At 38.1% G+C, this 25,331-nt stretch overlaps 1 protein-coding gene across 5 annotated transcripts in view; it reads right to left on the bottom strand.

The window, feature by feature from the left end:
• Positions 1-7,855: 7,855 nt before the first annotated feature.
• FAM110B (family with sequence similarity 110 member B) overlaps positions 7,856-25,331 on the bottom strand; it is a 90,227-nt gene continuing 72,751 nt past the window's right edge. For all 5 annotated transcript variants that reach the window (XM_081951726.1, XM_081951725.1, XM_081951722.1 and 2 more), the window contains one exon: positions 7,856-10,795. In XM_081951726.1, the coding sequence (XP_081807852.1) occupies positions 9,343-10,455 (1,113 nt within the window). In that variant the 5' untranslated portion in view covers positions 10,456-10,795 and the 3' untranslated portion in view covers positions 7,856-9,342. The remainder of the gene's footprint in view (positions 10,796-25,331) is intronic.

Raw genomic sequence — 25,331 nt, 5'->3', positions numbered from 1 at the left:
TTCTACATCAGTTACAATTTCCGTGGCATCATAGAGGACTTACGTTTAAGATAGGAGAAGAAAATTATGAACCGCAGTCTTCGTCCTTTATAGATCTAGCATGTTTCTTGCATCTCCTGACATTTTATACTTCTTTTAATTTATAAAACAGGCATAGAAAGCTGACATTCTGCAAAGCAGCTTACCAGCATGTATATTATATATAGATTCAAGAATGCTTAAGTAGTCACAAAAACCTAACAGGGATGACAACTTGGGAAAGATTAATTTGCCTTTTGGTAAATTTAATGCTTGAGTGTAGCAATTTGGCTGTATGATCAGCCATTTTGAGACTATATAAATTTGCCTTGTCCACCATTTTATGACTGTTCATCAACATAATCCACAATTTCAAATGTTTTCTTGTTTTGGCATAACAGCAAACAAGATAAATATATAACATTATGAGCATTACTTCAAATGGCTATTCCTATTTCTATTCTTATTCCTATTCCTATTTTTGTTCTGTTTTGTTCTATTCTATGGAAACAAAGTAATTGGTTTCAATTAAAGCCTGGGAATTGAATTTAAGTGTGGAAATGACAATATTTAAAGCTTTAGTCTTCACAAGAGATAGAAACAGGTGGCTATTTGAATACAAGGAGCCAGAATTTAGCTGTTTTCATTCTTTTTGAATGAGGGCAGTTAAATAGATACAAAAGAGGAAGGGAGTAAACGAAAAGGAACACACTTATCTTTTACATTTTTAAACTCTTGGCATGAAGAAACTAATCTACTGCTTCCTACTGCTTCCTAAAATTTTCCATCTTTAAGATTGTACATTACATGCTTTATACTTATGCCAAAGCTGAAGCCAAGAAATTCTGTCAGAAACTCCACTTTGAATTTTGATTAAAATTTCCTGCTTTAAAGTGGAGTTTTTGTCTGATTTTTATTTTCTGTTAGCTGGCAAGCCAGGACACAGACTGCAATTATTCCAGCTGTGTTCTTCCTTTCGAAATGTTGAACGATCTGAAAAGGTTTTTACAGGAGAAAATTGAAAACACATCTGTTTTCTGTGTATATTTGTATAAATATAAAATATTTTAAATAAGTAAAATATTTTATACTTCTACAAATAAATATTTTTAATATTATAAATATTCTACAAATAAATATTTTTTATAATGTTTAATATTATAATAACCTGTGGTTTTCCGGGTGCGTTTCAAAGTGCTGATTACCATCTTTAAAGCGCTCCATGGCACGGGACCTAGTTACTTGCGGGATCGCATCCTCCCACATACATCCCTGCGGCCAATACGCTCACACAGGGAGGGACTTCTCCTGGTGCCATCCACTGGACAATGCCGGCGGGCGACACCGAGGAGTAAGGCCTTCTCTGTGATGGGCCCAACCCTCTGGAATGACCTCCCCCCCGACATTAGAACCACTTCTGACCTCCGCTCCTTCCGGCAAAAACTGAAGACTCACCTGTTCCGATTAGCAGGCCTGGCATAATTCAACTGTCCCTCCTGGCAAACGTACTATATCTGGTTATTTTAGGGTTTTTTTAATTTACTGTATTTGTTTTTAGGGGTTTGAATTTATTTTATATCTGCTTTGTACAGTTCTTTTAACGGCATTTTAACCTCCTCCATGTCAACTGTCAACTGTACATATTTAATTTTATTGTATCTTGTTATATTTTGTATGAACTGTACACCGCCCCGAGTCCCTTTCGGGAGAGGGGGCGGTCTAGAAGCATTAAATTAAATTAAATTAAAATTAAATTAATGCATTAATAGTCAAAGTAAATTATAGTGAAAACTGACTCATTTTCATTATTTTATTTCTATTTTATATATTTAATGTTTTTGTTTATTTGTTTGTTTAGGCATTTCTTTAGATATAATGTACAGATTTTCCAGTTTGGTGATATTACTATTTTTTAATAATTACATTGTATGTATTTATGTATGTATGTATGTATGTATGTATGTATGTATGTATGTATGTATATATGTACCTTATTTTTCAGAACATAAGACGCACCGGAGTATAAGACGCACCAAGGTTTTGAAGAGACAAATTTTTTTAAAAAGTGTTTGCACTCTGCAAACCTCCCAAAACAGTACATTTTTCACGAAAGCTGGCCTGCTTTTTTTTTTTAAAGGGCATGAATAGCGCTTAGGACAGTGATGGCAAACCATGCGAGGCGCTGCCCTGTCAGCTGGCCGCATGTGCGCGCTGGCCAGCTGAGTTCATCTTTTTTAAAGCCATTTTTCGCCCTCCCCAGGCTCCAGTGGCTTTATAGGAGCATGGGGAGGGCGAAAAGAGACCCTCCGGAGGCTTCATGAGCTTCCCTGACGCCTTCGGAGCGCTCAAAACGATCCTCCGAGCAAACCGGAAGTGACTTCCGGTTTGTTCGGACGGTCGTTTTGAGCATTGTTTTCACCCTCCCCAGGCTCCTATAAAGCCCCTGGAGCCTGAGGAGGGCAAAAAAAGCATGTAAAAATGGGGGGGGGGTGTCGCGCCTTTAGTCCGCGCATGCATACTGGGAGGTCGCACATTGCATTATGGGTGTGGCACGCCCACACACAACCCCTTGCGCTCCCCCCACTTATGGCCCATGAGCCAAAAAAGTTCGCTATAGCTGCCTTAGGAGGCTTGTAGAGTGCTCCGAGGGAGGGGGCCAAAACGAGCAAAAAATAAAATAGGTATGGATGTCAATAAAATAGGTATGGATAGCCTTTAGGCAGCTTATAGAGTGCTCCTGAAGGCTCGGGGGCAAAATTGAGCAAAAAACAGCCGATTTATCGCTCATTTCTACCCTCCCCAGCCCCCAGGAGCTCTCTGAAAGCCTCCTAAAAGTTATGCATGGCCATTTTGGTGAAGGGAGAAGGGTTTCGGGAGGCAAAAAAATGCTGTATTCAGTGTATACGATGCACCCAGATTTTCAACTTTTTTTTTTGAGGGAAAAAGGTGCATCTTGTACTCCGAAAAATACGGTATGTATGTATGTATGTATGTATGTATGTATGTATGCATTTGCTATGTACTGTAATGAGATCACTATACTTCCTAAGAAACTGTGGCAGTAGGCTGTTAGAATATATTCCAATGATTCTATTACAGACGATCCGCAACTTACAACTATTCATTTAATGACCGTTCAAAGTTACAATGGTACTGAAAAAAGTAACTTATGACCAGTTTCCACACTTACGACCATTGCAGCATCTTGCAGGTTGGCAACTGGTTCTTGTACTGTCCTGAAGTAATGTAATCACCGTTTGTAACCTTCCCAGCTGTTTCTGATAAGGAAAGTCAATGGAGAAGCCATATTTGTTTAGTAATGATTCCTGTAACAACTGCAGTGATTCACTTAATAACTGTGGCAAAAAGGTCATAAAATGAGGTACAACTCACTTAATCATCTTCTTTAGCAATGGAAAATTTGGGCTCACTTGTGGTCCTAAGTTGATGTCTACCTGTAATGAACAAATAAATTAACCAATATATCATCCATCAGCAATAAAATTAAGCAAGAAATGAACAGATATCAATTTCCAAATATCTCTCTGAAATATTCATTTCCCAGTGTAGAGGACAATCTTAATTCTGCAGTACAACTGCTCATTGGATTTACACAATTCTACTGATCTTGTAAGGCTGAACGATCCTTTCATGTTCATTTATTTATTTTAAAAGATTTTTCTCTTCTAAGTTTCTCAGTGATCGTTGGATGTCCCAAACTCAGTTTGAAAATCCTAAAAGTAAGGTGATAGTTAATGTTGTGTATTAAACTCTCCTGCCAAAGATTTGCATTGCTCGCTCCTGATTGGCTACGACGCAAGCAGCCTGCTGGCGGGAAAATTCAGCCACCCGATTGGTTAAACACCTGACAGCTCGCGTATAAAAGAGCTGTCAGCTGTCTTTTGCTCGCTGTTTGCCGGTCCGAGATTTGCCGTACTTATGAGCTGTTTGTCACTGTTAATAAAGGTTGTGTTAGCTTCAACCTGCCTTGCCTCAGTCTCTGTCTGCTTTGTTCTCCCTACAGAACAGTTAAGGTCTTCATTTGTGGAAAACAACAGGTATTATATAACTAATAGAATCATAAGGTTAGAAGTAATCTTTGACATTTTCTAGTCCAACTTCCTGTCCAATAAGATTTCTTCAAACTACGCCAGACAGCAATTGTCCTACCGTTGTATGAAAACCTCAATTGATGGAGCATCCACACCTGAAGGCAGGCTTGTCCACTGCTTAATAGATCCCGTGGTCAGGAATGTATGGAAACTTCTCTTTGTTTTGAGTTTTAATCTCTGTCTGCACTCAGTGTGGAATCACAAATGTTTACCATATTTATATAACATAGTAAATATATTTCTCAAATTAGGCTCTGTAGCAGAGGGTTGAAGATAGTCAGAATATATATATTTTTAAAAAGAACAAAATCAAGCAATTATAGACCAGTCCGTTCAGTGTTGTTCAAGGCAAGTTGGTATCAATGGTAAACAAATAGTGACAAAAAATAACTAGGTACACAGTGATGCTGATAGGGAATCAGCAAGGAATCCACCAAAAAACAACAACAACAACAAAAAAAAACCAACCTTCTACAATACTTTAAAAAAAAATGTCATCAGGCTTATTGATGGAAGTGATCCTTTACACAGTTGGGAGTTTTAAGTGTTTGACATTCTATAGCAAAGATTTTGGAATAAACTTTGGGGCCATGGGATAAAAATGTATTTTTTTGGGGGGATAATTTATGTTAAAAATCACAAAGCAAAAAGGAGATATAAATGCTAATGTATTAACTTCTCAAGGATATGTTGCATGGAATTTTTAAGGAAGCCCTGGGATGATAGGAATGGTAACATGGTCTACTTAGATTATTTTTAGAAGAAAGCACAGGAAAAAGCAGCTTGGATAAAGAAAAAAAGTATTTTTAAAAAAACACCCTGCTTCTCTCAGGTTTCAAACCAGCAGCCTTCTAGCTAGTTTGGGAGCTTTGCAAAGGAGGAGTTACAGCCATTTTTCTATTAGAGAAATGGTAAGAACGAGTCTTACTGGAAAGAATTAGAGCAGTAATAAAGGATTTTATTTTATTCACTTTGCTGTGCCAGCCTGTATGTACAACTTGATTCTATAAATTTCATTTTAAATATGTGTATGTGTTTTTATGGTGGGGGAGTGGGGAAAAGAGATTTCCAGAAAAATCTACCCACAGGAAAGAAAATGATTGGTGATTGCTTTCCAAACAGAAAAATTTGGAAAGAACAACAGCATAAAAGTTGTCTAATAACATTTGGTAGCCAATGGCACAAATGGAGAAGCTCCATGTTTTTCAAATCGGCAAGTTTAAGGTGTGTGGATTACAACATCCACAGAATTCTCAGCCCGTAGTGGGGAATACTTTATAAATTCACCAAAATGATTCAGTAGTGACAGGATTTTTTTCAAACTAATCTACAGAAAAGCCAGCATGATCATAGAACAGGAACAGTTTAAGTAGCAAATGCAGATATACCCTAATTCTAGTTTGAAGTAATCAGAAATAAAAATCAGTCAGAAGATTCCAACGTTCTCTGTGTCCTATGTTTTTAAAAGCAGGATATTCCTTATTAGAACCCAGAAATCTTATTTTCTAATAAATATTAATTTATGTTCACCTCATCCTGCCACAAACAAACTTGAAGTTGTGCTGCTTCAATAACCATGGTTAAACAAAGCATGGGTTACAAGAATATAAAGTCAGTCAGTAATTTCTAATACAGGTTAGCGCAGGGGTGTCAAACTGGTGGTCTGTAAGCTGGATGTGTTCATGCACAGGCCACGCCCATCCCAGCTCTGCAAAAAAAACAGTGATACATCATGTGACGGCAGCATGACATGGCGAGTTTGACACGTGTGGGTTAGAGCAAGTTGGAATAGTGCAATATTTGATTTAGTGTGATTAATAAGTAAAATAAAAAATAAACCATTAGCTAAACAAATGCTAAAGTAGCATTTAATGGTTTTCATCCAACCAGTACAAACATTTCCCTTGATACTGTGTGCTTTGTTTTAATGTATGCCAACACAATTTTGTTAGATAGTGACTAGGTTTATGCCAGACTTCTCAACCTGAGGCATTATTTGCCAATTTGGACTGTGTGTTATGGTCATAAAAGAGTGTTGTCATACCTTGTTGCTACACAAGATGCAGAGGACATTTTCATACGTGTATGTTCAACATGTTGCATCTTTTGCCAAAATAGCATTCTCAGTTATGATGAAATTCAGTCAGTGAATTAGATGTTTCTGAACTGCTGTGTGCCTTGACTGAGATATTGGCTAGTTATGATTATTGCAGGGGTGTCCAAACTTGGGAACTTTAAGACTTGTGGACTTCAACTCCCAGAATTCCCCAGCCATTCTGGGAGTTGAAGTCCACAAGTCTTAAAGTTCCCAAGTTTGGACACCCCTGGATTATTGCTTAAGGGCAACATAGTCAAATACCCCAGAAGAAAAGAGAGGGAAGAGAAATTCTAATGTCACAAATATAATAGATGAAGAATAGATGAATAATCCAAAATTAATTTCATAAGCAACAATACTCCTTATATAGTCAAAAATTAAGCCCAGAATTATGGTAATAAATTGCTGTGGTTGTAAGATGAGGCATCACATGAATGGAGTTGAAATTTTAGCCATTTTCTACGTTGGTTATTAAGTGAATGATGCAGTGGTTAAGTGAAATCATTTTTCCCAATGGACCTTTTTTGCCAGGAAAGGGAAAAAATCTTTCAAATCATAAATCATGTGGCTGCAGGATGCTGCAAACAGCTGCAAAGGTGAGGATTGCCAAACACCCAAAATGCAGCAGTGTGACTGTCGTCGTATGTTTGTGGGCAGCCACTGTAATTCCCCAAATGGTTTGCAAGTAGCTTTGAGGAGGTGTGTTGTAACTTGCAACGGTCATTAAAATCAACTATCATGAGCCAAAGGCTATCTGCAAAAGAACAGGTGTAGTTCCCAAACTTCCCGGCTTTGTGACCAGTGGTGGGAAGAAAGGGGATGATTCTGTGTGAGCGGCAAGCATGCACACACATGGCTGCGGTTTGTGCAAGTGGGGATGTGCGTACGTGTGCTCAACTGCCACTTCCGCAGCCGAGTTCTGAACAGCTGAAGGCAGGGGTGAAATCCAGCAGGTTCTGGAAAACCATGTAGCGGAATTTTGGAGTAGTCTGGAGAACCGGCAAATGCCACCTCTGGCTGGCCCCAGAGTGGGGTGGAAATGGAGATTTTGCAGTATCCTTCATTTGCCCCGCCCACCAAGCCCCACCCACCAAGCCCCGCCCACTAAGTCACACCACGGCCACCAAGCCACACTCATAGAATCAGTAGTAAAAAAAAGTGAATTTCACCACTGGCTGAAGGCCCAGTAGTGGGCTACGGTCTGGGGACCCCTGGTTTTGGTGACTGGGAATTGTACTTAATACAGGTAGTCCTTGACATACAACCACAACTGTGCCCACAATTATGATAATGTAATAATAATCGTAGTTCTATGGGCCCCTTTAAAAGTGGTAATCTATCAATTATATTTCAATATGGGTTTAAAAAACAAATTGCTTTGGAAGGCTAAATCAATTATTTATCATGTTTTCTACGTTACATAACAATGGAAAGAGAATCCCAAAGAAGTTAGCTTTCTTCTCATAATTAATCTCCACATTTGTTATCTACACATAGAACAGCATTTCTATATAATATCCTATTTCATCCTACACTGAATCATAAATTTTATTTTAGTCCCTAGCTTTTATTTCTCCATTATTGCACCACAAATTAAAAGCAACAGAAAAACACATAAGCAGTAGCTGCAACAATAGCTATTTATTAGCATAACACTTTTCTTAAAGATCTCGTAACAACTGAAATATATACAAAGTCTTACAGCATTTACACATTAAAAAGTTTCCTATTAGCTGACGAAGTATAAGATAGTGCTGCAAAATACTTCAAAGCATGAGTAATAAGAATAGTAATAATAATAATAATGAAATAGACCACTGCACTTTGAACTTCTCTGCTATGCACCACAACTGCCACATTGATGTGACAGTTAAACCATTGGGAAGACACAAGTTTGTAAAAAAAAAGTGTAACAGATTGACGTGCAGCACTGAACACTGAGGGACGGGAGTAAGGGACAACCCAAAATAAAGCTACATACTGTCATATTTTTACAGTTCCTAGAGCTGTAACAAACTTCCACAGTCTTAAGATATAACATATTTAAGACAACATAATGACACTTTCTCAGATATAATTCAGCTATATTGTGTGTTAAATTTTGGGGTAAGAAGTTCTTACACTGCTATGGCTGTGTATTTCCATTTTCTATTCATGAAATGCTCAAACAGGTCTACAAAAATGTAGTCAGCAGCAGGAGCTTGTAATCATGATGTGCTTTGTCTATTTTAAAGGCATTCAAGATCAGCAAACAGGATTTAACAACTCCCATCAAAAGTTTAAGACAAGGAACCTTCCTTTAAAGGCATCATCATTTTCATTGTTCACTATCTTAGTTGCTTTCCAAAAAATAAAAATAAAATAAAAATAAAATTGCCTATTATTAGGAAAACTAACATATGACAGATCTTTTTCAAAATCACAATCCACAATAGTAGTTTTAAAAGTCTGTAACACTTTCATAACCACGTATAGTATTTATAAAAAGATCGTAGGAAGAATGCATGTATAAAGGGGTCTCTGATTAGAATATTAAAACAGAAAACCTTGGCACACAGCTTGAAAAGAAAAACAACAAAGAATGAAACAAAATACATTATGCATTGTAGGTAACAGAAACTTCATTTGATCCATTTTTTCCACAAACTACTATGTGGTTCTAGCTAGGGGGTTACCATAACCTTATTTTTGCATGTCTCATCTTTTTCTTTCTTAAGCAAATTAAGTTGTGCTTAAAATACAAAAAGGGGCCAAATGTTAAAAAAAAAACCACACAACTTCAACAGACTACAATCTATTATAAAGAAGCCATATTACCATTCAATGTAAACAATTTACTTAAAGACAAAAGTCCTCTTTAGATTCTGGTCTTAAACTTTTGGCAGATAATGTGTGTATGCTCAGCCAGGCTCTGTAGCTAGTTATTATTCAAGTAGAAGCCAGGTCAGTTCACATGTTGACAGGCATGCAACTTGAAAACATTGCACAACAAGGAACATAAAAAGAGATCTGAGAAGTGTATTAAGACTTCAAGTAGACTTCACAACCCTTCACAACTGAATATACACAAATTAGTCTTTCTTTGCCATCCCCCCTCCCCTTTCCATAACTCACTCACACATGCGATACTTTCTGTGACTCCCTAGCTTGTTTGATGCTGTATAACCACTTGATGATTCTGGCATTTCTTTCTATTGCAGAAATACCATATGGCACACGGTCATTGGCACTGTCATCATTTCTAAGGTCACTGTTGCTGTCCTGAGACTGTTCACAGTCTGAACTGATCATACTTGCACTGCGAAAGTTGAGAGAGATAATGTCAGAGTTAGCCCTTGCAAAGTTTTCCATTCCAAGATTTTCAAGCTCTTCAGGATCAAGTCCACAGTAGTTAAAGAACCTTTCAACGTCTGCATCAACTCGAAAGTATCTATCACTTAAGTCCGACTTTGATCGTTGAAGGGAAGGTCTTCTGCTTACTCCACAAGTTGATTCCACTGAGTCCATCTCTGGTGATTTCAATGTAGTGATGGTTGCAATTTTGGGTTTTGGAGGCAGAGGTGGAGCTGAACTACTGCAGGGTATTGCTTTTAAAGGTTTACCACTGGATACTTTTCTAATGTCTGAGGAACTATGCGAAACATGCAAGAAAGATTCTGCTGATTGTTCCAGTAGCCTTCTATTTATACTGGAGCTGCTTTCTTGCGGACTGTTAGAACTGTGGGTGGGATAAACCTTTAGGGATTCTGCAAATGAGTGACGATTTAAATCTCCTGTATCAGATTTGAGGGGAGGCCAATTTCGCAAACTGTGTTTGTGACCTGAACCTGAACTGGAGCCCTCTGAACTGTTTATAATGTTCTTCAAAATTTCCAACTTCAGGTTCTCTCTCTGGACACCACTCTCAGTCTTTGCATTGTTGCTAAATACTTTCAAGGTAGGGCTGCCCAAGGCTCGCTTAGCTGCAGGGCACACTGGCGGCTTTGGAAGCACTGCTGGCTTCACGGGTTCTTGTTTGGCGTTGATGACTTCTTGGCTTTTCACATATTTTGCCTTGTCAGCTTCCAGCCTCTCCACAGCACTAAGTCTTTTTGGATTAGGCTCTGTTTGCCTGCGGAAATAATCAGGTCCTTTGTTTAGGATGCGGAGAGGAACAGCGGAAGTGAAAGTGATGGCAGGACTGACAGGTTTGACCATGCTACCTGTCTGTAGTGTTTCTGTAGGCATGTTTGGTGGCTTTTCCCCCGCAGCCGTTTTGAATTCCTTTCTGGGATCTTCTAAATGCACGGTGCAGAAACATGTATATTAAGCACAATGAATAGCAGATGGACCTTGGAATCTGAAGGCTAGCAGGAGAAGCAGCAGTGCTTCATTTCACAGCTCGTTAAATATCAGGGATGTTTCCTTCTTTCTTGCCCCCCAGCCCCCCACCCCTCCCCAGGTGGCTTTTGTACAAACAAGCCACCAGAAACAAGCCAGTATTAATCTTGCTCTGTTGGTTTCTTTCTTCTCACTGAAGGATGCGGAAGTCTCTGCGGTTTCTTTGTGTTCCACTACAAGCAGTGATCTGAAACATAAAATAGCCAACCACATGTTAGCAATGGTGTGTGATATCACCACTGTAGCAACAGAGCCTTCTCTTTTTCCCCACCCCTTCATTTGCTAGCTGAGCTAAAGCAGTGGGTCATTCTAGCTGATGTGTTTCATCACACCAACACTGAAAAGCATGCCTTTTACTAAGACTGTAAGCAAAGTAAGGATTACTGCTCTTCTATTCAGGTATAAGCATGCATTTAATTGTGATACTAGTTTCTCACAATTTAAGTCAAGGGTTAATTTAAATGATCTAAATATTACAGTTACATAGTTCCAAGCTTATACTGCATACATAATTTACAGTATATGGCTTCTGGCTTTTTCAAAGCTGTGTCTATCGTTTGAGTAAGCAGGCAGAGTGAAACAAGCTTTAGCTAAAAATAAAATATCTTTTGTCTTCTCTTTTATATCCGTAAGATAGAAAAACCAGAACTGTAGGAATTTGGGGCCTTGTTATATAGTTTATACTAAAAACAGTTTATTTGGAATTTTTAAAAAACATGTATTTTTTTATGCATGCATAGAATACAAATATTTCAGATGATCTTAAGATCAGAATAATATTTATTTTATGGAACCTTTTTTAACGACAAACACTTTCACTAAGAAAATATAGAAAACTAAATATGACTATATTAAACATCTTTGCAAATGTAGGGGGACCTTCTCTTATTTCTTTTGCATATTCTCTCTGCCATCTAAATTCAATCTTCTCCCCCTACTATTTCTCTTTATGTTCCTTCAAAGCTTCCATTCCAGTCTTTGCCTCCATTTGCACTTCCTGTAAATCTTCATTACCTGTTATTTCTAGTCAGAAATAGATGCCTTCATTTCAATTAGAAACTTTGATAACCAAAAGAGGAGGGAAATAGTTGTGAAATTGGAAAGCTACCAAGTATTACTACTATATTCTGTCTCTGGGACAGATGCTACTAAGATAATTGAAAGACAGGATTTCTGACAGGAAAACAAGAGTTTATCAAAATAAACAAAAAAAAAACATAATTACAACTTGATTAGTAACCATTTAATTATTTAATACCATAAGGAATTATTAGCCATGAAAAAGCAATGCAATATTTGGTATATTGCTACAAGACACATATTTATGATTAGTTAATGTTAGGGGGAAAAAACCAACATGACAAAAATATGGTCTTCGCAGTATTCCGTGACTGCTATGAGAAGACATAATTCCAGTCTAGGTACATAATTTATTTATGCCAGTATGGTAATTGTACTTAAACAACTATAAACAATATATATGATAGATAGATAGATAGATAGATAGATAGATAGATAGATAGATAGATAGATAGATGATAGATAGATAAAGGGTGGAGAGCTTGTGGCTTAGAGGTTATTATAACTGCCTAACATGTAAAATAGCCCAAGTTCAAATCCCAGTAAGGTTATGGCTGGCTGATGAGAGCTAAATAGCTCGAAATAGATCTATACTAATCTCCCTTCATTTATTTATCAGCAAAAAAATGCTGATATAAATATATACAGCAAATTCTATTAGGTAGCATTTACTATGTAACTGCTTTGGTACTAAAGTGGTAATAAGGCAAATTTCTCATTTAAGATTGCAGTAATAATTCAAGTTATTTTTAATGATACTTATTTAAATATATTAGACTCTCAGAGAGAATGTTAACTTTTCCCTTCAAACAAATGGTTTGGTTTCTCTTATACTATCTCATCTCGATCTTCAGCTTTAAAATATTCCATTTCAACCCTCAGTGAAGTAATACAGAACAACAGTGTTGTCATAAACTCTAATTATCTATGATTGATTACCTTATTATAAATTAAAATCCTTTCATGTTTCATTATTATACATGAGAGGTACAGGAAGCCAAGAAGTAACCTTTTCATGGCTAAATTAACTTCTTGCTGTCATAATGCTTCTCATTTGTTTGAATAAATAAACAAAAGTACTTTTCACAATAGAACATTTATTCTTCTTCACAATAGAACATTTCTCTCAAACAATGATAAACTATATAAATATTGCTCTTGGTTTCTTTTTATAAAACAGTTTCCTTGCACATAAACTGGATTTATGAAGGAACCCCTAAAACGAAAGGGGAAAGCCCAAATACGAAGGTTTCCTATGGTATATGCATCCTCAATGCACATAGACACCTGGCTTATATTAGCTGTTTCCAAACTATTCAAAAGGAAAGATTTTTTTCAGATCAAATAGCAGAGCAAAGTATTCTTCCTCATGGCAATGTTTTGTTTTTGCAATGCAACTTCCAAGTACAAGTCTGTATAGAGAACTTGTTTTAAAAAACAACAGAAAACAAGACTAAACATATTGCTCCTACAACTGAAGAGTGCAATGAGTATAAGATCTCTCAGGTATCACCCCCCCCCCAGCAATTATAGTTGATTGGGAAGAAAAAAAGTGACAGTAGGATGACCAAGGTTATTAGTACAGTTTACTTATATTAAGGCCGTCAGAAGAACTCATCTAAAAAAAAAAGTGCTAAAATTGAAAATTCTGTTTTATGGAATAAAAGCAGTATTTCTTTACCTTGGCAACTTTAAGCTGTGTGGACCTCAACTCAGGGAATTCCCCAACCAGCATATTTATTGGGAAATTCTTTTTCTTGTAGATATGGCAGGAGGGGCTACAGCTGGGACATACCCAAGCTAGGTCCCAGAGCGGCATGTTGACCCCAGTGGAGGGGAGGTCGCCACCTGTTGAAGAAAGACGCATCCACTGAAGCGAAACGGTCTAGCAGATAGTGTCGGATAAAGGGTGTTGGAGAAGCCCAGGTGGTTGCCCTACATATATCCTCCAGAGGGTGCCCAGTGGCCCACGCAGCCATGGTAGTGGCACTCCACAGGGAGTGGGCTGTAATATGGCCTGTCGTAACTATCTGCCTATCGTGGCAGAAGAGACCCTAGCTCCCAGAGTCCTGGGCTGAAAGGAAAGGAAATTGAAGAGCTTGGGAGAAAGCCTGATCCATATTATAGAAGCGGCGGTCAATGCTCCCCGGATTGGGCAAAGAGGAAGGCCGAGTCCACTGGTTTTTGACCTCTTCCAAAAAAAGTGGAGGGGCTGGAACTTCCTCCTTATCCGTATTGGGATTTATAAACATAGCCAGTTGGGATCCCTATGTTAGGACACGGGTGGGACCCAGTTCCAATCTGAGTAGTCTTCTTCGCCTTATGCAGAAGAGGTTTGAATGCCGGGGGGGGGGCAAAGAGGCCAGGAAAGGCTGGGGGATCAGGAGGGACGGTGTCCTCGTCCTCAGAAAACTACAGGTCTGGATGTGCACCCTCTCCTAGTACTGAGCCCTCGCTAACCACGATGGGGAAGGGGCCCTAGGCGGACCTTGACCACGAGAAGAGGATGGAGATCTAGGGTGCCTGGAGTCAGAATGAGGCCTTGCCATCCCCTGCAAAGAGCATTCTTGTTGGGAAAGGCCTGAGGCAATGCCCTTGGTTATTGCAGAGGAAATGAGTCTCCTCATACTTTCAGGCAGGAGCTAGAGATCTCAGGTCGTCATCCAAAGGCCCAAGGGTTGAAGGGCCCTGGGTGCTAGGTGTGAAGCCGGGAAGTAGTTCCAAGACCCCCTTCCAATGGATCCTTTCCCCCCTCCCTATACTATCTTGGAGAGGCCATCTGTCTGCGAGGTCTAGCAGGGGAGATAGAAGGGGAGGAAGGGCTAAAGTCTCTAGAAGGTGAGGCAGAGTGATGAAGGCTGGGCCTCACTGGGGACCTGGAACTGCAAGGAGATTCGGGCCTAGTAGTCTGTGCTTGTTTCTCTGCCCTGGCCACTTGTTTTTCCAAGGCCTTCTGCCTTCTTAACTCCTCTCTCACAGCAGCTCTAGAAGGGCACTGGTCAGCAGATGGCCTGGCAGCCGCTGCCCTGGCCTTCTTCTGCCACCTCAATGTGGATCCCCATAGAAGCCTGTGCTGATTTGGGAACTGTGAAGGCCATGCTTTACTCACGTGGCTTGAGTTTGGTGGTAATCTGTTCAGGAGCCCGCCGGCCTCGATCTATGGCTGCATTGTGGCCTGTGGCCAAGAGGAGAAATCGCCTGCTGGCCTCGATTAATGGCTGCAATGCAGGCCTCTGCCTCAAAAAATGGCCGCTTCCATGAGGTCACCCCAAAATGGCCACCACGTCTTGTGGCAAGAAGAGGAGGCTGCCTGGTGCAATGGCTCTGAGGCAATGGCCTTGCGGCGAGCCAAGTCTCTCTCTTCGGTCTCCTTTGTGAGTACAGCAGATTGGAGCCACAGCACCAATTATGAGCCGCGGTGCTGCCTTTAATGCTGCGGCTGCTGTTCAAGCCACGGCATGCTGTTTCTGAGCCACAGTGGCCGCTCAATTAGTGGTGCGCCTTTCCCAGCCACGGCGAAGTTCTTGAAGCCGCAGTGGGGCTTTTGAAGCCGCGGTGGGGCTTTTGAAGCCACAGCGAGGCTGTTAAAGCCGCGGCGCTCTGGAGACTAGAAGCAATGAAGGATGAAGCAGAGACATTGTCCCTTAAGCCTCAGATTGTGCTCGGCTGCAAATGAGACACTGTCACCTCTGTGCACCCAGGGACTGGGCAAAGCACCCCCAGGCCCAGAGGTAGGAGACCCCGACACTCCTACCTCCTTATTTGGCTGACAGATCAGACTCTATGGCCAGCAGTCCAAAAATTTAAAGAAATTTGAATCAATTGAATTAGAAATACACTATATTGAATTAGAAATACAATATATTGCCAAAAGTATTCGCTCACAACTGCTTCTGATTATGTGAATGGGTGAGCAAATACTTTTGGCAATATAGTGTAAGAACAAAATTCAATACCTCAAAGAAGCCAAAGCTAATACTTTGACCAAAGACAGAGGAAACTGAGAGCCAATAGGGAAGGAAGGATACTTTAAGAAATTTCCCTCAGTTTCTGGACCAATCAGGCTGTGACTAAACCCAGCTGTAGCCCCTCCCGCCATATCTACAGGAAAACAGCTGGAACACATGCAGGAAAGAAAGGACAACCAAAATAATTTGAAGTTAAAAAGGTTTCTCCACAAAAAAGTTATAATCTTCAAGCTTTTAAGCTTTTAAAAAGGCTAAATAAATAAGAAATCATGATGTTTATGTTTAATTATAAATCAATTAAGTAATGATTCAGTATGGACAAAATTATCAATTAAAGAATGGAATTTATCATTTGAATATGCAGTAATGGTTGCTTAAGTTTAAGAAGTGATTAAACAAAGTCAAGAGGGAGAAGAATATCAATATCCATACATCATGATAAATATTCACTATCTCTACTCATAAGAACACCTTATTTCTCACTATCAAATATTCAGCGATGAGCAGTTAAGTTATTCCTTGACTTGCATGGAGACTCTCTGTAAATCAGTTATGTTGCTACATACAGTTCAGAAGATTTAAGAATAAACTGTCACTCAGGAGTTCCATCCAGGTTTTGAATGCAGAAAGTACCAGGAAGTTTTCAATTTGTAGGGAGAGACAAATCCTGTCTATGTAATCAATTTCTATATACAGTTCAAAATTTGCAAAGCTGTAACTGTGAAGATTCCAGCTCATGTGAAACTGCTTCTTTACCTAAAAAAGCCACAAGTTATACCGTACCTGGAGAGGAACTGTTCAAAACTCCTTGAATTATGTATCAGAACATATATTATGAACCAAGCATAAGTAATAACTCTCCCTGAAATATTGCAAAATTATTACATCACCAGTGTTTGTCCTACCACATCTCCCTATCCCAGGAACTTGGAAAGTAGTTGATAGGTAAGACAAAATTGCCAAATCCAGTCTAAACATCTGGCTGACTGTACAACCAACAATAATACTGTCCTAAAATCATGCTTTGACAATGGGAATTGATGTGTGGCAAGTTACAATAAAAGTCATTTAAATGGGTATAAAATAATAGTATATTTATCATTACTTGCTATAAAATAACAATGCTTCTTTCTGTTTTTACTTCCTATAAAATTAAAGCACCAGCTATTCACATATATAATGAATGAATTCTCTGTTGAATTCCCTATTAGAAATATAATAATGTAAATTTAGTTTATTGAGAGTAGTTTTCCAGCTCTACACATATTCCTTTAGTTCCATTATTTTTTATTATAACTTTTGATATTCATTTTTTAAAAATTCTTTTTGAGAAAATCTATCTCAAAATAAATCTCAAATAGATAAGACAGTGATGTTAACTAATTATATTCACTACATTTGACTGGGAAACGTGCATTCATACAGAATACACATTTCAAAGGGTTTTTTCTATCAATTATCTGTCTTCAATTTGCCAAATAGATTACAATTCCCAAATTTTAGATTTCATTAGAATATTAAAATATAGGTATATGTGTGTGACACACAGAGATTGTGTCCCAAACATGCAAGTACCCAATTTATAACTTTTCTCATTTATTCTTCAATCACCTCAAGAAAACAGCATATGTTATATATGAATAGGGAAAAGAAAAATGGTGCAGAAATCTGGCTGCAAAATGGTGATGAGAAAAGATTGCCAATATTTGGACAGAAAATAATTTATACAATGTATTACAATAATCTCCAATATGGTAGAATATGGTAATAAAGCAATGGTAAATCAGAATTATATTACGCTATGTGCCATTCAAAATATACAGGATCATTTATGACTTAAATCTTACATTGTGCTATTGATCTGTATGTATTAGTTCTATTATTTATTTTTTCCAGTATCTTTATCTTTCTTATCTGTACCAAAGATATGCAGTGTTAATTCAGTAAATGAAGATTTTAATTCTCTTTTGTAAATATACAGCAATTGAATATAAACACTAATGCACCAACAATGAATAAAATGGTGTGATCTTCTTTCTCAGTAAATTTATCTGCTTAAATAGTCTGTTCAAACAAAACCAAAGCAATTAGAATTATTAAACAGCTTGCAAAAGGATGGAGGTGTTCTCTTTATAGCAGTGCCAATGTTGACAAGAGTCCTCTTCCGACCATTATAAAAGTGCAATTTGGGATGGAAAGAGGCAACATAAAAAAATGATGTAAGTTATATAAACAAATGGACAACTGTTGATGGAAGTTGTTTATCATAGGTAGAGAAGAGTGAGAGTCTGGAGCAGAAGAATCCAACTATGCAGAAGTATGTTTAAAGTTGCAACATAAATAATGATAGTGCCATTTTGCAGCCATACAACTGGCTATGAAAATAAGGTATGAAAGGTTTCAGAAGAGATCAACTTACCTAGATGCCTGACCTAAGAGATAAATAAGACCATCTGGGCTGGAATGAAGACATATCTTCAGTAAGTATAAATAAGACCCTGACTTCCAAGAAAGACTGGACCCTAACCCTAACCCTGACTTCCAAGAAAGATTGTAAAGCACAACATTCCACCTGTCCATAGCTAATCTCTTACTTTTCTCTAACCTTTCTCAAAGAACTTGACTCTCAAACTTGTGACTTGGATATACGTCTTGCTTTATCTGTGTGGTCACCATAAATCAATCAATTTATGACTTGGAATGCACTTGCTTTCATCCCTACAAACACATCTTTTCAGACATGTAATCTGGATAGTAGACTCCCACAAATGATGCTTGTTGCATATTTTGTTTAAAAGGAGAAAAAAGTTAATATGGATCTCAATAAGGTTATGGGCAGCAAACTTATGTCAGACTTGTGATACACTGCACAATATACTCTAGTCTGTATGTTGAATAATTTTATTTAACAGTAGTTGAATTCCTTTAAAATTAAAGGCTCATTAATCAATAGACAAGTATGACTAGTTATCAAATTAGTTAAGACCATGAAATATATTGTTGAAATGTACCTTTATAAAGATTCGTAACACTTTGTTAACCCTATTGAACTTTTGTGTTTTGATAGCATCTGAGAAACAACTCTTGAAATATACTGCATAAATTCACATTTTATTAATATTTATTAATAACTGTGGCTTGCCAGCCACTCACACAGAACCATCCTCCCTCCTCCCAGTCTGCAAAGCCAGAAAGGTTGGGACTCTCTGATTTAAAATATTGAATAAATATTTATTAATATTTTAAATCAGAGAGTCCCAACCTTTCTGGCTTTGCAGACTGGGAGGAGGGAGGATGGTTCTGTGCGAGTGGCTGGCAAGCCACAGTTCTGAACGGCTCAAGGCCTGGTGGTGGGCTGCAGCACTGGAGGTTGGAGACCCTTGTTTTAAACACTTTGAAACTTGGAAATTAAAACTGGATATCATCACCCTCATCAGATCTTATGCAGAGCACATTGGGCAGCAATGGTGTAGAAGACAAATAGGGACTAAGCTTAAAGTCTTGATATTGATATCTTGATTGCCAAAAGTAGTTTTTTTTCCAAACTGGAGGCCAAAAATTGAATAACTGGTTCCCTTGTATTTAATTTGCACATTTTGGGGAAATGTAGACAGGTTTCTATAAGTTCACAGTATCAACCTCTCCCAGACAGAGAAAGCAAAGAGATTACTTTTTCATAATGACAACTTTCTGCTAGTTTATACCTTATTAAGAAGACCTTTTACCAGCTCAATCTCTAGGGGCACAGGTATATTACCAATTATCACTATCTTGATTATCATCATTAACAGCAATATTTTTAGATGAGAAAATAAAAGAGAAAATATAAGCTAATTTAGTTAAGCCTTGATGGAGAAAAAACTCTCAAAGTTACTACAGCAACTGAAAAGGAACTGTGAGGAAGCAGAAACTGTGCCTTTTGGCATATACCATTCAACACATTTCTCAGCCTTTGAAGATTTTAATGGGGCTTCTACATAAGTATGGAACCCATTTATGCATGTCACAGAAGCCATGATGAAAAAAATAATTAAAATGGTTGTGGATACAGAAAGTTGCATCAAATGTTTCAAAACAAACAAACAAACAAACAAACAAACAAACAAAGCATCTGCTGGGAACATTGCTGAAGTATAAATTCCCTAATTAATTAAGGTGCTGCCAAACTCTTCCATTACCAGATAAATTTTAACTAGTGCAGTAACTGAAACTGAAGAAAAACACTCCTACTCCCAAGCCAGGTTCCCACCTAAGGTCTGTTGAGTCCAGGAGAATCCTCAAGAACCTGTTCTTTAGGGGCAATTTTACTCTCTTAAAAGGCACTTTTGGAGCTGACAGTGAACTCAGATAGACAAACAAAAATTCTATGTTACTAGGATTCAGTTTAAATTCTAGTTTCTCCCATCCAAATTCTTACAGCCCCCACACATCAGAACAGGACTTTAATGGCACCATTCTGGCCTAGAAGTGATATACAACTGTATTCGACAGCATGTTGATCATGATCAAACCACAGTATCTTTGGATGATTTCTCCAAGAGACTTAATATAAATGTTCTATTATAGAGAGGAGGGAAAGTAGCCATCAAATCCATCTGTTCCTATTCCCCCACCACCAACTACAATCATATCTCAAAAAACATATGCAGCCACCATAATACAGTACCCTCAATTCTCAGCACTGTGGGCAGCCTGGAACAATGTCATATTTGATGGTATTCAAGGCTGCTGATAGGCCTAAAAAGACCACGTTGGGCATCCTTTTTCATCCACATTCTGGCAAAGCTTTATCTAATAGTGCAATTCATGCTGCATCTGAACTTTATCCTTGACTGAAGAACTCTTCTAGGATGCTCTAATTAATTTCCAATTGCAATCTTAATAATTTGTGATAATGTCCCCAACATTCAGATCACTATAATAAGTACTCTGAATTAAATAAAAGATCCAAGGTGCGTTGTCTATGCATGTTATGTCTATTATTATTTGCGATCAAGCCCATGGTACTCATATACTGTAGGTCAGAGTTTCCCAACCTTTCTGGGTTGGCGGCCCGGGGGGGGGGAAGGAGCAGAAGCCTTTACACGCATGCACGAACAGGGCTACGAGCATGCACGTGATGCAAACGGGGCTGTGACTGCCTGCACGACACTAGCACAAGTTTGTGTGTGTGTATATGCATGCATATGCAAGCCAGTCATGTGGTCCAGTGGCCAAAGGCCACGGCTTGGTAGTGGGCTGCAGCCCACAGGTTGGGGAACCTTGCTGTAGGTCATGAACCCAAGCCCAACTCAACCTAGTGTATTTAAAATAAACACCAAAAGATGAGGGATCTCTTATTACAATTCAGTAAGCCTGGCAATATCTCAAAAGAATCTCTAGCTTCTCTCTAGGTTCCAATATAACATGTAAGCAGATACAGAAAGCCTGATCGTATGCTCTTACATTGCTAACTTACAAGTAAGTTAAGAAAAATGCATTTTCTGGATAATAAAATAGCAGAGCAGAGAAAAAACATATCTTCTGAGCAAGGAAGGGTAAGGTATTTTTTGCTTTTAGATAAGAACTAAAGTTTCTTAATTGGTATGACCTCTTTTGTTTGGCAGGCATTGGACTCTTCTTAAATGACTTTTTAAGCTAGAATGAATGGCTATCTGTTGAATAATCGATTCCTGTACACAGCAAGGATTTGTACCAGGTGATCACACACATCTCATTTCTTTCTATACTTTCATTCTATAATTCTGTACTACACGGAAGAGCAGGCGCTTCAGAATTTAGAGCAATTGGAGGAAGCCTGGCATTCTTGAGGTAAAAATCTTGCCACCTGCTATTTATGGCAAATGGGATTGAAGACTGGAACTACTAGCTGGCTGCTGAATTACTGTATTCCAGCAACAGGACAGGCTGAAGAACAAGTACAGGTAATCCCCAATTTACAACAGTTGGCTTAGTGATCATTCAAAGTTACAACAGCACTTAAAAAACAACTTATAACAATTTTCATACTTTTGACCGTTGCAGCATCCCTATGGTCAAGTGATTTACATTCGTATGTTTGACAACTGATTCACATTTATGACAGTTGCAGTGTCACAGAATTACTTGACCACCATTTGCAAACTTCTGACAAGCAAAGTCAATGGAGAAACCAAATTCACTAATTTAACAACTGCAGTGATTCACTTAACAAATGTGACAAGTAAAGTTGTAAAATGGGGACAAAACTCACAACAAATTTCTCACTTAGCAACATACATTTTGGGTTCAATTGTGGTTGTAAGTTGAGAGCTACCTCTACTGGACAGATTCTTAAAAACACTGCTGATATTTTAGGATTGTAAATTTTAATCCCTTAATTTATTTTACTGAATAATAGGAGAGTTATTTTGAAATTTCATGAGGAAGAAATGAACACAAGCAATAGTAAAAAAGCTAATTCAATTTGTACAGCTGTAGATCAAGTCCTAGAGAACATGTAACGGGGAACGCGGAAAAAAAAAGAACTTACAAAACTTCAGCATTCAATCAGCTTTTGGAATTGGAAAGGGCACTGGACAATAAAGGAGAAGAATGATTGGGAAGATATAAGGTTCACTTACAGAAAATCTGAAAATATAAAACTTGATCTATAGTGACATGAAGCAGGTCACGTTTTTTAATTAGCTTCAATAAACCACATTCCAGGTTGAATTGTTTCCTCTCTATGGGAGCAATTCAGTGAGAGCTTGACATAATTCTCACTTCAAAGCGCTTTACAGGAAAGCAGATTTCATGTTGCAAGGAACTGCTTTTAAATTATAGGAAAGATTCAGCCTACAATAGTGGCAGAGCAGTGTGCACCGTTATCTAATGCAGATGAAATGCAAATGTGTTCTGCTGAAAGTACAATAAAGAAAAGGTTTCCTGGTCTAATATTGCAAGCGTTTGATGTGTTGAACTTTAGAAGACCTTATGCAGCTGCAACGGGAATGCTGTTGTCCACAGAAGAAGTCACTGTGTCACCTTCAGGAAGTGATGTGTTTGTCCTTATCCCGAAAGAGAGAAGATGTGGAAAGAAAAGGCAAGTGTCACCTGATCCACATTTGCAAGAGAGTATTTCAGAAATCCATGTGCTTTGGGGGGAATAGTTTATATTTAAACCAGGGGTGTCCACACTTGGGAACTTTAAGACTTGTGGACTTCAACTCCCAGAATTCCCCAGCCAGCAATTCTGGGAGTTGAAGTCCACAAGTCTTAAAGTTCCCAAGTTTGGACACCTCTGATTTAAACATTCCTTTACACATACATTACAAATTTATTCTAAACAACCTATGGCCCAGCCTTCGGTTTAATTTCCTGGTTGCTGCTGCTTTTAGTGAATTTCCAAATAAACTGTTTCCTAGCCAATCATGTGTAGTTCTTTCACTTTCATCCAGTCCTGAGGACATCACGGTGACTGTTTTAACCCCATAGCAAAACGGTTTCAAAGTATACAGTGTTGTTCTGTTTTTGTACCTTCAATTAGCATCAACTCCTAAGTAACTGCCTAGAAGTCAATGCTGATTGAAGGTACAAAAACAGAACAACACTGTAGTTCTCTAAGAAGTTTTTCAGAAATGGTTTGCCACTACTTCCTTCCTAGGCTGGAAAAGAGCGACTTCTGACCTGGTATAATAATGGTAGAAAGCTTTAAAACAACCCAATTACCTTCTTTTTTTGTCTTAAAATAAAACAAGATGTTTATGATGTAATAAATTTATCTCTGCAATTGGCACTTGGAAAAAACCTATGCTGTTGTGCTGTATTTATATAAAACTAATTTCCATAATATAAATACCACTACCCACATTCATTGCATTATTCCTGGATTGGCCCCACCCGTGTCTATATCCCACAATCTCCTCTTTTTTTTAGCACTGAAACCGTGTTGGTTATTTTTGTTTCTCTGCCAGTTCATCTGAAATACATGCTTACACACACACACACACACACACACACACAGAGATCCTCAACTTATAACCACAATTCAGCCAAGAATTTATGTTTCTAAGTGAGAAATCTGTTAAGTGAGCTTCGCCCCATTTTATGATTTTTCTTACCACATTTGTTAAGCGAATCACTAAGGTTACTAAATTAGTAACACTAATTTAATACTTATTAAGTGAATCTGGCTTCTCCATTGACTTTGCTTGTCAGAAGTTTGCAAAATATAATCACATAACTCCAGGACATTGCAACTGTCATAAATAGGAACCATCCAAATGTAGATCACATGACAATGGGGATACTGCAATGGTCGTAAGTGTGAAAAATGGTCATAACTTTTTTCAGTGTCATTGTAACTTTGAAGTGTCACTAAATGAACTGTTGTAAGTCGTGGTGTGTGTGTGTGTGTGTGTGTGTAAATATACTCACGCATATCCAAAATGCACATAGCATATAGTGAAATTTGAATGCAATAATGGTGTTAATAATTCATTTTGTTTGCTATGGGGACCAAGGCCATAGGACTTAAATCTCTAACTCAGTTTGAATTTGCATAATAGTCTTCTGGTGGGAGAACAGAATTAACTCATGGAGATCTCAGACAGATAAATGCAACAGCAAACAGTGCTAATTTCAAACTGTATTGCAAGGTATTGGAAATAGAAAATCTGTGCCCTGTCAAGTTTTTAAATTCCCAATCCTCAACTAAACAGCTTTTCAAATATTTATCTAATTCTTGTAATAAAATGGTGGACTACATGATCTATGTTTATACAATCTCACAAATCTGTGAGATGCTGAAACATTTACTAATAATTAAACTACGAGTGCTAAAACATTCAGCTGATTTCACTAATTGCCTCTTCTCTTCTAAACAAGTTTTACTATAGGATCTAATACATTGTGTACTTTCTTATGTGTCCACCAGAGGGAGCACAAATTGGCTAATTCTGTTTTCTATCTGTGCTCAATAGTCTGAAATTAGCAGAAGACAAAGACACTTCAGAATGCCTTGCAAGATTGGGGAATGGAAACTGCTATGCTAAAGTACCATTAGCTATTCCAATTGTCTTTCTATGAATTACTGAACTAGTATGAAGAATGCAAGTAACTTAGTAACTCCAAATTGCTAAATTTATATTTATGGACAAAGAAATAAATTGATGTTGATAGTGTAGTTCTTGAGTCACTGTATGAGTCTTCATTCTTTATTGAAATTTCAGATGTATAAACGATGGAACATTAAATATGCTGTAAAGTCTATATACTTCCCCCTTCCACTATTTTTCCTTGATCACAAGCCTTACTGTGCATAACGAAACAAGGAAATATCTTGCATCCATGAAGGGCTAACATTATATAATTCTAATTGACTGAAAACCTTGAAGTTTCACAAAGGAAAGACTGTACTACACAGCGTCAATCCCTTTCCCAGCTGAGAAACTGAAGCTGTAAACATTCAAATCAAAATATCCTTTTCTTCAGTATGGAACATTTCACAACCGTGGAATCCTTGGTGCTCTCTGAGCCTGATTGTTACAAGAAAATGAAAGGCAGAACCTGGGGCAGAGTGAAAAGGGGGAATCAGCCTAGAATAGGTAACCTCAAGCAAACTAAGTCCACCCCCCTGCCAAGTGCAATTGACCCTTATCTAATTCTAATCGGATTCTGACCATAGTTGAGAAGATTCTTGTGCACTGGTTTTTA

The sequence above is a fragment of the Natrix helvetica genome (genome assembly GCF_964273705.1).
Source record: "Natrix helvetica genome assembly, chromosome: 4".
In the NCBI taxonomy this organism is placed as follows: Eukaryota; Metazoa; Chordata; class Lepidosauria; order Squamata; family Natricidae; genus Natrix; species Natrix helvetica.
The sequence above is the reverse complement of the archived record's forward strand: the minus strand, read 5'-3'. Positions and strand labels throughout refer to the sequence as shown.